The sequence below is a fragment of the Haliotis rubra genome, unplaced genomic scaffold (genome assembly GCF_003918875.1).
Source record: "Haliotis rubra isolate DU_JTF1 unplaced genomic scaffold, ASM391887v1 Scf449, whole genome shotgun sequence".
Classification (NCBI taxonomy): domain Eukaryota; kingdom Metazoa; phylum Mollusca; class Gastropoda; order Lepetellida; family Haliotidae; genus Haliotis; species Haliotis rubra.
In genome coordinates, this window is record NW_025767134.1 from 645,075 (window position 1) to 659,445 (window position 14,371).

At 39.0% G+C, this 14,371-nt stretch overlaps 1 protein-coding gene across 3 annotated transcripts in view; it reads right to left on the minus strand.

Annotated features, from left to right (window-relative positions):
* Positions 1-13,512, minus strand: part of LOC124289761 — a 36,096-nt gene extending 22,584 nt beyond the window's left edge. The window contains exons 1-4 of one of the 3 annotated variants that reach the window (XR_006901755.1): positions 13,037-13,512; positions 4,563-4,724; positions 3,538-3,720; positions 2,574-2,768 (exon numbers count right to left, since the gene is read on the minus strand). Coding sequence is in view for 2 of the 3 variants with exons in the window: in XM_046726407.1 (XP_046582363.1) it covers positions 2,574-2,768; positions 3,538-3,720; positions 4,563-4,584 (400 nt within the window). In the remaining variant the exon portion in view is untranslated. The remainder of the gene's footprint in view (positions 1-2,573; positions 2,769-3,537; positions 3,721-4,562; positions 4,725-13,036) is intronic. The other 2 variants (XM_046726407.1, XM_046726406.1) reach the window with 2 other exon arrangements.
* Positions 13,513-14,371: the final 859 nt, after the last annotated feature.

A 14,371-nucleotide genomic window follows, 5' to 3' on the forward strand; every position in this document is an offset into this window, starting at 1 on the left:
GGCTAAAAGACACAATGACCTTTTACCTCAACTGACTAAAAGACACAGTGACTTTTAGCTCAACAAGTCTAAAGCTAATGTTAGGGTGTATGGTGTGCATATTTCACTCATAAATTTGTACCCACTCAGAAACAATTGTATGCCCACATTTTCAACCATATCTGACACAATGTTTTCATGAGGTTGAAATCAACATAACAGCTAAAATAAAAACTCCACTCATAGCTGTATCTCAGCCGTCATCAGTGTGCAAGATATAATGTACTTGTATAGATTTGTTGTTAAATATGGGTATAACGCATGTCGCAACTTTATACATTTTGACATTTCCGCGAGCATGCTGTTTTTGTCATGTTCTACAAATCTATTTGGTTCAAATCATTATGATATGTTTCCTGCTTTGTCCTGACAAGCATTTCCGCAAGCATGTTGTTTTTGTCATGTTCTACAAATCTCTTTGGTTCAAATCATAAGGATATTTTATGTTTCCTTCTTTCTCCCGACGAGCATTTCCGCGAGCATGTTGTTTTTGTCATGTTCTACAGATCTATTTGTTTCAAATCATAAGGATGTGTTTCCTTCTTTGTCCTGACGAGCATTTCCGCGAGCATGTTGTTTTTGTCATGTTCTACAGATCTATTTGTTTCAAATCATAAGGATGTGTTTCCTTCTTTGTCCTGACGAGCATTTCCGCGAGCATGTTGTTTTTGTCATGTTCTACAGATCTATTTGTTTCAAATCATAAGGATATGTTTCCTTCTTTGTCCTGACGAGCATTTCCGCGAGCATGTTGTTTTTGTCATGTTCTACAAATCTATTTGTTTCAAATCATAAGGATGTGTTTCCTTCTTTGTCATTGACGAGCATTTCCGCGAGCATATTTGTTTTTTGTCATGTTCTACATTTCCGCGAGCATCTATTTGTTTCAAATCATAAGGATATGTTTCCTTCTTTGTCCTGACGAGCATTTCCGCGAGCATGTTGTTTTGTCATGTCCTACAGATCTATTTGTTTCAAATCATAAGGATGTGTTTCCTCTTTGTCCTATTTCCGCGAGCATGTGATCGTCATGTTCTACTTGCTAGTGGTTACCTTCACATTTGAAGTATGATATAGATCAGACTGGGTTAAAAAGTAGAAGAGTAATCATTTTTTCCAACCAGTTCTGTCTAAAAATTATTACCATTTTGAAACAATTTGTCAACTCCAATGCTATTTCGATAAGCTATCCTAAATTTCGTTTATGCTCAATATTGACAAACGTTCAGAATAACAACTTTTTATTTCGTGAGTGCGACATTTTGATAAAGATTTTTGTACCGTTGCCAAACAGGAATGCAACATGAAATAGATTGGGTGTACAAAACCTGAATGTGACAAAGAAAACAACATAATTAACATAACTGGCTGGGCAGTAAGTTGATAAGCCAGTGAATTTAACTTTGGCGAAGTCAGTTGGATTGTTCGAACGATAGAGATGTTTTCGCATTTTAGGTTTCGGTTTGGGACGTTTTAACTGACTAAATATGATGCAGAAAGCCGTTTCATTAGTGAGGATAGACAGCGAAATGGCATTCCACATAAAACATACCAGAAATCACATCATACGAATGGATATTATTTTACAACTACGGTTGGAACGCCGTTTCGTGTTACTTTACGTACATTTTACAACTACGGTTGAAACGCCGATTGGAACAGTTAATCTTATCATAAAACTGACAGTGTGACAAAAGTGCAATGCAAATCTGTTTTATGTGAATATGTAGTTTCGATATGTATGCAAATGAGGGTCATCAAAAGGAACTATTTTAAAGCTCTATCAATCGATGCAATACCTAGTGGTTCAATTCAATACTGACTACATTTCGCAGTATGTACAGATTTGGGTTTTCGATGCATCAGTCATGTTTTAAACATCAATGTTCGCAAAATATTTGGCCCTATATGACAAATGGGACTGTTCACTCAGACTCTAGATTTGTATGCAGATTCAAAAGTTATTTCTCGAGCGACTTTACGTCTTAAACAAGAAAAACATGATATGATAACAAGATTATTACCTTCCTTCATTCCTTAAAAAGTAATATTTTTGATAATATCATATTTCAGAAATAATAACTATTCATTATGTTCGTCAGAAGCTCCCAAAATTTCTTTTTAATCTGAGATGTAACATGAATGATACAGAATCATACACATCTTGTAATCTCCATAAATCGCTGATGCTGGCAGTGTTTTTGAGACTCCAAGTAATACGGTATATTCTTGGAAAACTTAGACTTCAGTCTTGGATAACAACCCATGGTGACTAATCTACGCACTTCTGTTGAAGCAACACATGTATTTACCTATAATGGTAAAGCGATAAAGCAAGCAACCTATGGGAGACTCGACTGTACGTATACGATCTCGATCACTATAGCTCTGTCAAATTGAGATTATATTGAGTTTGCGAAAAGATGAGCGTATCTTGCCCCACCTCTGGGACACGTCCTAGACACACGCAATGATAAATATGTGAAACTCTATGACACCACATAATAAATATTTAAACTGAGCAAAACACTTACCTCCATTAAGGCGCACTTCACATACATATACATAAGAGGATGTAGTGAGTGTAAGCGTGGCTGTGATGGTAGTAGCCAGGATCGGTCTGTCGCACACAATGTTGAACACCAAGCCGTCATTACTGGAGTAAGGCGAACTACAAACTGTCTGATGTCCACCAACTTCTCCCTCAACCACCACATTTTCAATTGTTCCTGAAAATTGGGAATAATGCAAACGTAATTGCAGAAAAAGATAAAACCATATCGATATATGGCACAAAAAAGTAAATCCTCCTGACATCATGCCGGGTGGGATATGTTGTCGCGAACACCAGGAATCAACACGTCTCTAGAATGAGTGGGCATGTCGAAAAATAATGGCACAGGAAATGTGTAGGCATATAAATTAGAAGAACTAAGCCGTGGACATATATTTTGTTCATGTTATATATAACTAGTAGAGGTTTCCAAATACTTTATCGTGACCACGTGTTTATGAGTCCTTAAATTGTCCAGGTGTTCGTAAAATGTGAGCGTATTACGACCCTTCCTGTCCAGTGGCATTCGTCGAAAACACATGCAGTGACGTGTTCGCCGGAACAGCAGAGGGCCCATATCGGACAAGTTTAAACAGGGCATTGCACATCAGTTTCACCAAAGACGTTCAATTCATGGATCTCGTTTTTGTTAAAACATTTGCTGGTAAAAATTTGCAGATGTTTTTTTTTTTCAGTAGGTGACTTAAAGTATGTAAAGTGTAAAGGTCATTCCTTTGAATGAGGAAAGCCCTAATTGGCAATTTATTGTTTGTCAATCTGGTAAATGCTTGATGCCGGTCGACGGTATTCTACAATTTGGATAATCGTAGAATCAATACAGTAATCAATGGAGTCTTTCAAAGACTAAGGACCGCCAATCGGAACGTCTTTGAAATTTCCAAATCAAGCAGCTTCCTGTTACAGAGAAGAAGTTTTCACCTTACCGGCATATTGAGTCCTTTGTGTAGTTATCTGCATTTCTGTAATCCATCGTTTGTCAGTAAAAGAAACACCGACTGTATGTTCTCTTTCATAATTTGTGTACGTACAAATATCATCTCTACCATCATTGACTTTTGAAGGAGTTCCTGAGGACAGAGAGGCTGTCCCCTCAGCCGCGTGATTAACTGCCAACAGAAAGTAAAATAACATCAACAAATTGTATTGCAATACAACTAATCAGAAAACTTATTTTGTTCAAGCTAAACTGATATCTCCCGATTCCTGAACATCAGTATATAATTTGCCCCTCCCTATGTCTATGGTGCTGTTCGTTTGACAATACATATCATCCATTTACCTGAAGCATAAGTTATAGTTTGTCAGCTTCTGTGAGTTGACTTTGCCTTTCCAAATTCCACTACACATACATAGAGAAACAGAACAGCAACGCCGAGACACAATTCAAGACTTCCCAGAGTGATGCCAACGTCCTGCCCTGTGCTTCGACTACATATTGATATTATAAATTTGGTATATAATTGATCCTTGATAACCGATATTTGATCTTTGATAACTGATCCTGAATTTACACTGAAAACATACAGCATTAAACAGTATTTACATTAATTCTGTCCTCAATTATCAATTATATCTGTTGCGAATTCCAATGAATCGCTTATTGTTTCCTCCGTAAACTGCAGATGATATTTGTTTTTGGGTTGACAAAGAGTCCTGCATCTGACACCTGATAGCGAGAAACGCTCTCTGTAATCATTGGCACTCGTACACATCTTATTTTGCGTATAGAAAGCCTACCTTAACATTAGTGGCGGTGTGGTAGCCTAGTGGTTTAAGCGTTCGCTCGTTACGCCGAAGACCCGGGTTCGATTCCCCATATGGGTACAATGTGTGAAGCCCAATTCTGGTGTCCCCCGTCGTAATATTGCTGGAATATTCCTGAAGATCACTCACTCACTCACTCACTCACTCATTCACTCATCACTCACTCACTCTTTAACATAAATACCATATTGACAGCTAGGCCCCATCCATCCAGGTTGGCAGCCACTTCTTCCACAGTCTCCACTGACTCAGGATTACTGTAACATAAATACCATATTGAAGTTGCCCCATCCATCCTGGCAGTGACACACGTAGTTTTGCGACGTTCCAAAGTATTTGGCCTGTCCTGTAAACAACACATATTTTTCAGATAAATAAATACTTATTTGGGATGTTGTATATGATGACGTATAGATACACTTCGAAAGCAAACTTTAGAAATCAAGAGTGATTGGGTATTTGTAAAAGGAGAAAAACGTTTCAATTTCAAATCGTCAACTGATTGACCTTTTTAGCGATTTTGGCGCTACAGCGACCATTTTGACCTTATTGTTGAAAATAGAAACTGACTATAATGACACAAAAATCGTTCTGCATCCAGCATTATTCTGCTTGAAGAGAGTCGGATGTTCAATCACCTTATAAATCTTCAAATGGTTGTGCAGTACGTTTTGTCAACTTTGTGACTAAGTTTCGAAGACCCAAGAAGACACTGCCAACTTCTCCTCCCACATAACCCTACATCAATGACCTTTCATATCATCCACTTACAATTTGCCCAAATCTGATCCCATTTTAATTTTGCCCTTTACTGGCCAATACAAAACACATACTAGTCTTCGAAGTTGCAAACGTTTGTAACTTAAAATGGCGAAGTGACTATTTCTTGAACGAAATGGTTGACAGTGGCGAAACTGTAGAGCAGGCAAGATTTCCACTTGGACATAAATGTAGAAAAGAAACTTTGAAACATGTATTGCAAATTTTGATTTTGACGGATTTCATAAGCGCCCCTTGCTGTATCCATGTGCATGTATATATCTAGTGATGCTTGCGAGTTGTTTGTAATTATTAAATTTCCAATGGCACCCTCAACATGATTGCCTTTGATAATTGCTCATTATGTCGTGGATAAAACATTCAAACAACATGAGTTTGTTGAAAACATGAGACCCGGCTAGCCATTGTGCTCTGATTGGCAATAGGAATATTTGAACTCCGTCCAGCTTGTCATTAAAAATGTGAAAACTGATCAATATTAGAACAATAAAAAGGTCACGTGCCCTGAAAATATTTTTGTCCGCCATATATCTATAAAGTTGTATCTTTCCTTATTGTCTTCTCGTGTATAATATTGGGCCCATTTTCGGTGTCCCCTCCGTGATATTGCTGGAATGTTGCTAAAAGCGGCGTAAAACCATAGTGACTCACTGAAGCATTTTCATGTCGTTGCTATTTTGTAAGTAGTGAAGATTGGTTCAGAAATTGTAGATGTTTCACTGATAAAAACAACATGAAGGTCTTTGAGAGGCATTTTAGAAGTTAGGCAGTACAATAAAGACAGATTTTATGGATCACAATTTGTTTAATTACGGCACAAGGATCTGTGACGAAACAACGCGTTGAGGAAAACGTACTTCCACTGCAACCGTGTCGCCGGTCCGCTGGTGTTGTTGGTGTGTTCTGATACGTGTAGCTATCTATCCCTATATATCACACTGTGTACACATGTAGTCACCCTGGTATTATTATTATTTGTTTAATGATTCATGCTTATGTTGTCTTCGGAATCGCAGAATGGACTCCGCATTTAACGTGAAGATATTTTATGATTAACGAAATGATTAATACATTTGTTTGGAGGTATGTATTTTGTGCAGAGATGTGCCTAAAAACCTATTCATAGGCCAGCATTCAATGTTACGATGAACAAATGATTATACACATGCATTATAGAGCTTCCTGTAACAGGAATTTAGGAGCTTTCAATAATAATGTAACAGGAACCTCCTCCTGTGTGGGTTATCTTTTCTGAGTGAACTTTCAATAATATATTTTACAAACAAACAACAAATAACACGTAATTCCTCTTGGCAACCAGGATATCAACATGGATGATATATTGTATAATGCTTGAAAACGGAATATTACGAAACTCGATGATCACATTACCTAAACATGTTAATCAGTGCACAGTTTTGAAATACACTGTCAGCGGTGCTGAAGGGACATCTGATTACACCAACAACCCACACAAGTATCATGGCAAAATGATGTAACTCTGAACCATTATAAGACACGTGTCTATGCCTTTCCTCCAGGAGATCCTGACATGCTGTAGACAAGCGAGTTCGTATATGTGTAACAGTTAAGTTAAAAGTTAGACGGGATGATAACACAGATTTGAAGTGACCCTCGACAAAATATGACGTGGCCATTTTACTCCCCAAAATGTTCTTCTGGCAGTATTTCAGTAATATCGCTGCATGTCAGCCTAATGCCGGACAGAAGGTCAATGTGATGCAGGTCCCAGAAAAGTGTTTTTCATTTGTGTCGTCCCTCTATTTTTATTTCCATTTGGGTGTTATTCCAGTTATGTATAACAATCAACCGTAATCAACATCTACTGTCAAAGCAAATCCTCAGCAAAAGAGATGTGCTGAATGTTTATATTGTGTAACAAGTTGAGCAGTTATCGTTACTTGCTTGTTCAGGTCATTATTATATATGTATATATGACAATTTCATGCAAGATATATCCCAGAAGTTACACTGTATTTCACAGCCAAGTTAGTTTATATTTTCCTCCTTCAGCAGATGTGAACCCAACGTGACTTGGATCGTTTACAATCAAACTGTATAATGTACAATAAGCAGAACAGAGTTTGGGTTTGGTTGCTGTGATTCTTATGTCATTTACAAAATCATCAGCATGTATCTCGTCGTCGCCATCTCATATTGGTTGAATAACGCTGACAGCTTCATCACTCCTTCGAGAAGATATGTATTTGATGTGGCACAATATATGACGAGTTCAGTAGATAGGTGAGTGAGTGAGTGATCGAGTTTGGTTTTACGCCGCTTTTAGCAATATTCCAGCAATATCACGGCGGGGGACACCAGAAATGGGCTTCACACATTGTACCATGTAAGAAATCTGGGACCCGAGTCTTTGGCTTTAAGAGCAAGGCTTTACCACACCGCCTCATACTGTTTGTATCATATAATACAACAGTATAAGTGCATATCATAATGTAAATACGAGACTGATAATTCTCCGGTTTAGATGTTTTTTTACTTTTATTTGAAGTCGGTCGACGTGTCAGCTGGTGAACTGGTGAAGTAATGTATAACATTTCATCAGAAAATATCAGTGAATGTCAACAGACTGCAATACATCATTAAGAAGATAACTTCAGAATGATTGTAATGTTGTAATGCTGTGATATTGGTCCTGCTCATAAAATTCACGTGATGCCTAAGGAATGATTGAAGACAGTAAGAATAGAACAACACCATGTCACACTGTTACGTCACTTCTAGCAATATTCCAGCAATGTCACGGGAAACCAGAATTGTGCTTTGCACATTGTACCCATGTGAGGAATCGAACTGGGTCTTCAGGATGATGACGAAGATATTTACCAACACGACTCGACACGACACGACACAACGGCAGCACAACACTAAGACAAAATCGCACAACTACATAACATCATGCTTCAACACGACAACATAGACCAACATGACACCAGGAGTGTGCGACATCACGAAACAACGTTAAACAGACCCAATCCACACCCAGTCACCTTCCGACTTAGTGCAACCGCAGAACGCCAAATACGACATCACCGAATAAAGACAGCATGCCAATAAGACATAACGGCATTATGGCAATGGCATAACGGCAGTACGGCATTCAGACATAATGGCATAATGACAGCACAGCATTACGACATAATGGCATAACGGCAACACGGTATTACAACATAATGGCAAAACGGCAACACGGTATTACGACATAATGGCATAACGGCAATGCGGCATTTCGACAACGGCAGCACTGCATTGCGACAATGGCATAACGGCAGTACGGCATTAAGACAATGGCATTACGACATAATGGCAATACGGCATTACGACAACGGCAGCACTGCATTACGACAATGGCATGACGGCAGTACGGCATTAAGACAATGCAATAATGACAGCACGGCATTACGACATGATGGTATAGCGGCAGCCAGGCAATATGGCAATGGCATAACGGCAGCACGGCATTACACATCAGCATTGTGCAGCATCCGATTACACCACCCTGACGCCCGACACGCAATACATCGACATCATGCGACGGAACGACCCTAACACTACGGGACAACATGACACAAGGACCTAACATCACAGTATCGCTCCATGACGCTACATCGTCCAGACCCAGATTCACAGGATCACTGCATAATCGCAGCGCACCACTACGACGAATTTACACCGCGACACAACGATATCGCACTACAACACTACACCACGGCAATATGTAAAAAAGATAGTACTTCCCCTGATAATAAGACAATGTGACAATGGGAAGCAACGACATCACGTCAATTCGACATCAGGACACAAACGCAGAGAGACACTACAATGAAATTACACTAATCTGTGGTACAACACAATCCTGCTCCAACACGACATTCATGGATTGATTGTTGTTTAACGCCGCACTCAGCAATATTCCAGCTATATTGTGGTCGTATCTAAATAATCGAGTCTGCGCCACACAGTCTGGTGAACAACATCATGAGCATCGATCTGCGCAATTGGGAACCGATGACATGTGTCAACCAAGTCAGCGAGCCTGACCACCCGATCCTGTTAGTCACCTCTTAAGACAAACATGGGTTACTGAAGATCAAGACTAACCCGGATCTTCACGGGTCTCCATCACGATATCACAACAGGATCAGAAAATAATGCAACCTGACACTACGACTGCTGTACGGCAGTACGACATTATACTACAAGACAACATCAACACAATCATAAAATGATTTTTTATACAACTTTACAATACAAAAACACGACAACACGATAGGTCACGGGACGACACAACCACATCATGCTACAACACAACACGACACTTCGACATCATTTACATCATCCTACAACACAACACGACACAACCACATCATCATGCTACAAACAACAACACAACCATCATACATCATGCTACAACACAACACGACACTTCTACATCATACTACTACTCACAACACGACACAACCACATCATGCTACAACACAACACACCACATCATGCTACAACACAAACACACTTCTACATCATCCTACAACACAACACGTCACAACCGCATCATGCTACAACACAACACAACACGTCACTTCTACATCATGCTGCAACACAACACGACAACAACATTCCTACAACACAACACGTCACAACCGCATCATACTACAACACAACACGACACTTCTACATCATGCTACAACACACACCGACACTTCAACATCATGTTACAACACAACAACACAACACGACAACAACTACATCATGCTACAACACAACACGACACTTCTACATCATGCTACAACACAACACGACACTTCTACACTACAACACAACACGTACATCATGCTTCAAACAACACAACACACACTTCACATCATGCTACAACACAACACGACACTTCTACATCATGCTACAACACAACACGACACAACTACATCATGCTACAACACAACACGACACTTCTTACATCACGACACAACACAACACACACGACACTTCTACATCATGCTACAACACAACACAACATCACACAACAACACATCATGCTCACACTACAACAAAATACGACACTTCTACATCATGCTGCAAAACAATACGACACTTCTACATCAATCGTTTCATATTCACTGTACAGGTTTAATTCCCTTAGGTATGACAGAGAACTACACTAAACGCCAAAAGAAACATTACCCTCTTTCCTTTATGAATTATTGAAAAGCTGTCAAAGATATGTAAGAAGGCATTAGTTTACAAGAAAGCTCAACAACACAGCCTTATGCACAAAAATCACAAAAATAATTCCTCAAATGCATTCATATTTACGTGAAATGCATCTTTTTCGGAAGAGTTAATTTGTCCTATTTTCGTCCATGCCGAAATGAACCAAAAACGGTGATTTAGATGTCCAAAAGAAAGGTTGAAATATAATTCTGCTTTGAGACAAAGATAAACCATTGAAAGTCACCAGTTTCCAACTATTAAAACAAGAAACAACTGTTGTAGAGTGTGTAGAATTGTAAAAGAATCAGTCCTATGATTTCAGTCTTTTAAAACATTTTCTGTTGATTTGCATTAGTGAAAACAAGTCAAACGTGTATTTGATATTGTGCAAAAGTGTTTAGGAACATCTAAAATTATCGTTGTTAACATCTTTGCCTGCAAAGTAACAATTTTCCATTTCTGTTTACACATAGCAATATCAATCGCCAAAACGTAACAATATCCAAGCAGTATTTGCATCCATTTCACGTGTAGAATGATTCTATAGGGTATGAAAAGAGTCTAAAAGGCATCATATGATGCACAAGTACGCGAAATATGGCACGATTAACAGCTGAAAAGAGAGAAAGAGCCATTGTGATGAGGTCGACAAACAATGCTGTTGCCAACGCCCTCTGGTGCCACTTATCACGGTTATAAGACTTATTCAGCGAGAGACTGGGGTCACCGTAGATGGACCAAGCAGTGCAGAGTGGACGTCAAACGTCAACGCATCACAACGCCAGCTGAAGAAAGGTACCTCCGCCATTAAGGAAGGAGGGTAACGTTTCTTTTGGCGTTTAGTGTATGTTCGCGGGCTCGAAGCCTGTGAACAGTTAAATCAAACTCACTCACTACTACATGACGACACATTGACAGCATGACATTATGATAAAACGACAATGGTTCCCTGCAGCGCACGGCATCAGTGCAAGGCGATCTGCGTTTAATAAGAGTAAGTTTGAGTGAGTTTGTCTAAAGCTCCCTTCATTATAGTTACATAACGGCGTGTCATGGTAGAGGAAAGTTTATGTAGACCTCATACGTACGTTTATCACTTTCTGTGACCCGTGAAGATCCGGGTTAGAATTGATCTTCATTCTTGTCGTAAGAAGGCGACTAACGGGATCGGGTGGTCAAGCTCACTGACTTGGTGGACACATGTCATCGGTTCCCAATTGCGCAGATCGATGCTCATGCAGTTGATCACTGGATTGTCTGGTCCAGACTCGATTATTTACAGACCGCCGCCATATAGCTGGAATATTGCTGTGTGCGGCGTACAACTAAACTCACTCACTCACTTACTCACTTTCTGTACCGGTGCTGACAAACAGACATACATAATCTAACGGAACCAGAATTAAAACATATCAAAGAAAGACAAGTTCTGAAGTAAGTATTTCCGACGGTACAATGACAGCACTCAGCATGGACGTAAACACCATAACAGCAGGGCACTACAAAACGATTCCCACTGTCCATCTCACAAAACGTCAACACAATGTTATATCGTTTCTCCCACATCGTCTGTCATGTCGCACAGTTGAGCTGTTGTCTCATGAAACAAGTCGACATTACATAGATATTTCTCAAACCTAAACCTGCCGAAACTATTTGGACAAATTGTTTTAGACAAAGGACATGATGTATACGTTAAGAAATAGACTCACAATGAGCATAATTATACACGTGGATCACCACATTGCAGCGCTTATCACAGTCGACAATTGAGTGACGGGTGTAGGACAATTCCCCACACAGACATTTCCCCCACATAACAATTCCCCACCAGACAATTCCCCATCACCTGAGTGACAATTCCCCACACCTTAGTTTTTTATGATTTGTGTTGTTGAGTTCTAGAGAAAGAGTTACTATATAGACAATCACTGTTGTTTTTGTAATTACTTTATATCGAGGTCAGCTCTATTCTTAGCAATTATGTCTATGTTTTTTTTACCGTCTGGAGCAAAGGATGATGTTATCTTCTTTTGTAATTTATTTAGGGGATGATATTTCAAATGTTTATCTAACAGTTTAACACACTACTCAATTTAACGGAGATGAGAGAGATAATGTATATATCCTCTGTTAGGATGATGATGTTTTGAATGTTTATTGAACAATTGTAACATGTAAGTGAAGGGAAATGAGGAGCGCTGAGAAGGATGTTTTATGTAAATCCCAATAGCAAATCAAAACAGGCTGATAGTATATAAGCAAAAGTGTTAACTGTGACATTATAGATTTCAACATGGAAATTTATTAAGAACAACCGTGGCGGATTGAAACTTTGTTACGAATGTTACATACTTTTTAATGTGTGGGGAATGGTCAAAGTGGGGATTGTCTGTGTGTGGAATTGTCCTGTGGGGTATTGTCTGTGTAGGGATTTGTCTGTGTGGGGAATTGTCTGGACCTCTTGAGTGACAGAGAAGGCAACACTACAAATCTCTTTCCACAACTGGTTAATTGATATTTTTACCATGTTTGTAGACACACATGAGTCTACTGGTGGTAATAATGAACCTAAGACGAAGTGATAAATCTATTTCTGGATATTATGACATATAATTTATTATTACTTACCAAAAGCTAGCACGATAAATTCACACAATAATATCCATACGGTAAGCCAAGCGGCCATTGTCTCGGTGTTAGTCCCAACGATGTTGTCAGTGACGTTGTCTACATCACACCACGTCCACCCCGACTATCTTGCACAGGGACACCACACGCTATATCCACACCGTAAACTGTCCCCGATTCCTTATGTAGATATCTTCTCACTACAGTGGGTTCTTCTATCTCTCCTATCGATAAATGTCCTTTTCTGAAACTACATCCACTCACACCATAGTTTAAATGCGCCGTGGACAGCTCTTTGATATTCCTGTACGTAAGCATTGTAATCTTCTTCCTGGTAGAGGAACACTGAATTTCACAGCCGCCACTGGTTTCTTCTAACTATCTGCACATCCTCGTTATTACATGTTGCCTTAGGCCAAATACCGCGCTATAACGCTTGTCACGACCTTCGTACATATGAAACTGTAACTCGTGTCAAGTCTACGCTCCAACCTGCTCCCTTGTTTAAACACACGAGCATGCAAACAAACCTGATTAACTGTTTTCATCAAATTTTACCTGTTTGAGTTACATTTTGTCTCAACAACACAACCGGTTGCAGGTATGTAGTGACATTTATAGACAGAATTTAAATAATATATTATCAACACCCATTGTTACGCATGTTACACTCCGAGGGTTGGTTGTAATTGTGTGTGTGATCACCGCATGAGAGTGTAAAATGGTTACGGGTTCCTTTTCTTCTAATACACAAACGATTTTAGATATACACCGTAGTCATGTATATTTGTAACTCTATTTGCCATTCTATCTTTATTGTCGTTTAGTTTCAACTACGCAGATGAAATATTGGAGATCTGACAAGATGAGGAGACGGGCGTTGTATCCTTGTTCTGAGGAGTACTTCCGTGATCTAACCAGCCTGCTCAGCCGTATATTTGACGACATATGTAGGATAGTGTATTCATCGTGTCATCATAGCCTGGATGGTATATTCTTCGTTAATTGTATTGGTGTGGATGGTATATTCTTCGTTAATTGTATTGTTCTGGATACTATATTCTTCGTTAATTGTATTGTTCTGGATACTGTATTCTTTGTTAATTGTATTGGTCAGGATACTATATTCTTCGTTAATTGTATTGTTCTGGATATTATATTCTTCGTTAATTGTATTGGTCTGGATACTATATTCTTCGTTAATTGTATTGGTGTGGATACTATATTCTTCGTTAATTGTATTGTTCTGGATACTATATTCTTCGTTAATTGTATTGTTCTGGATACTGTATTCTTCGTTAATTGTATTGGTCTGGATATTGTTTTCTTCGTTAA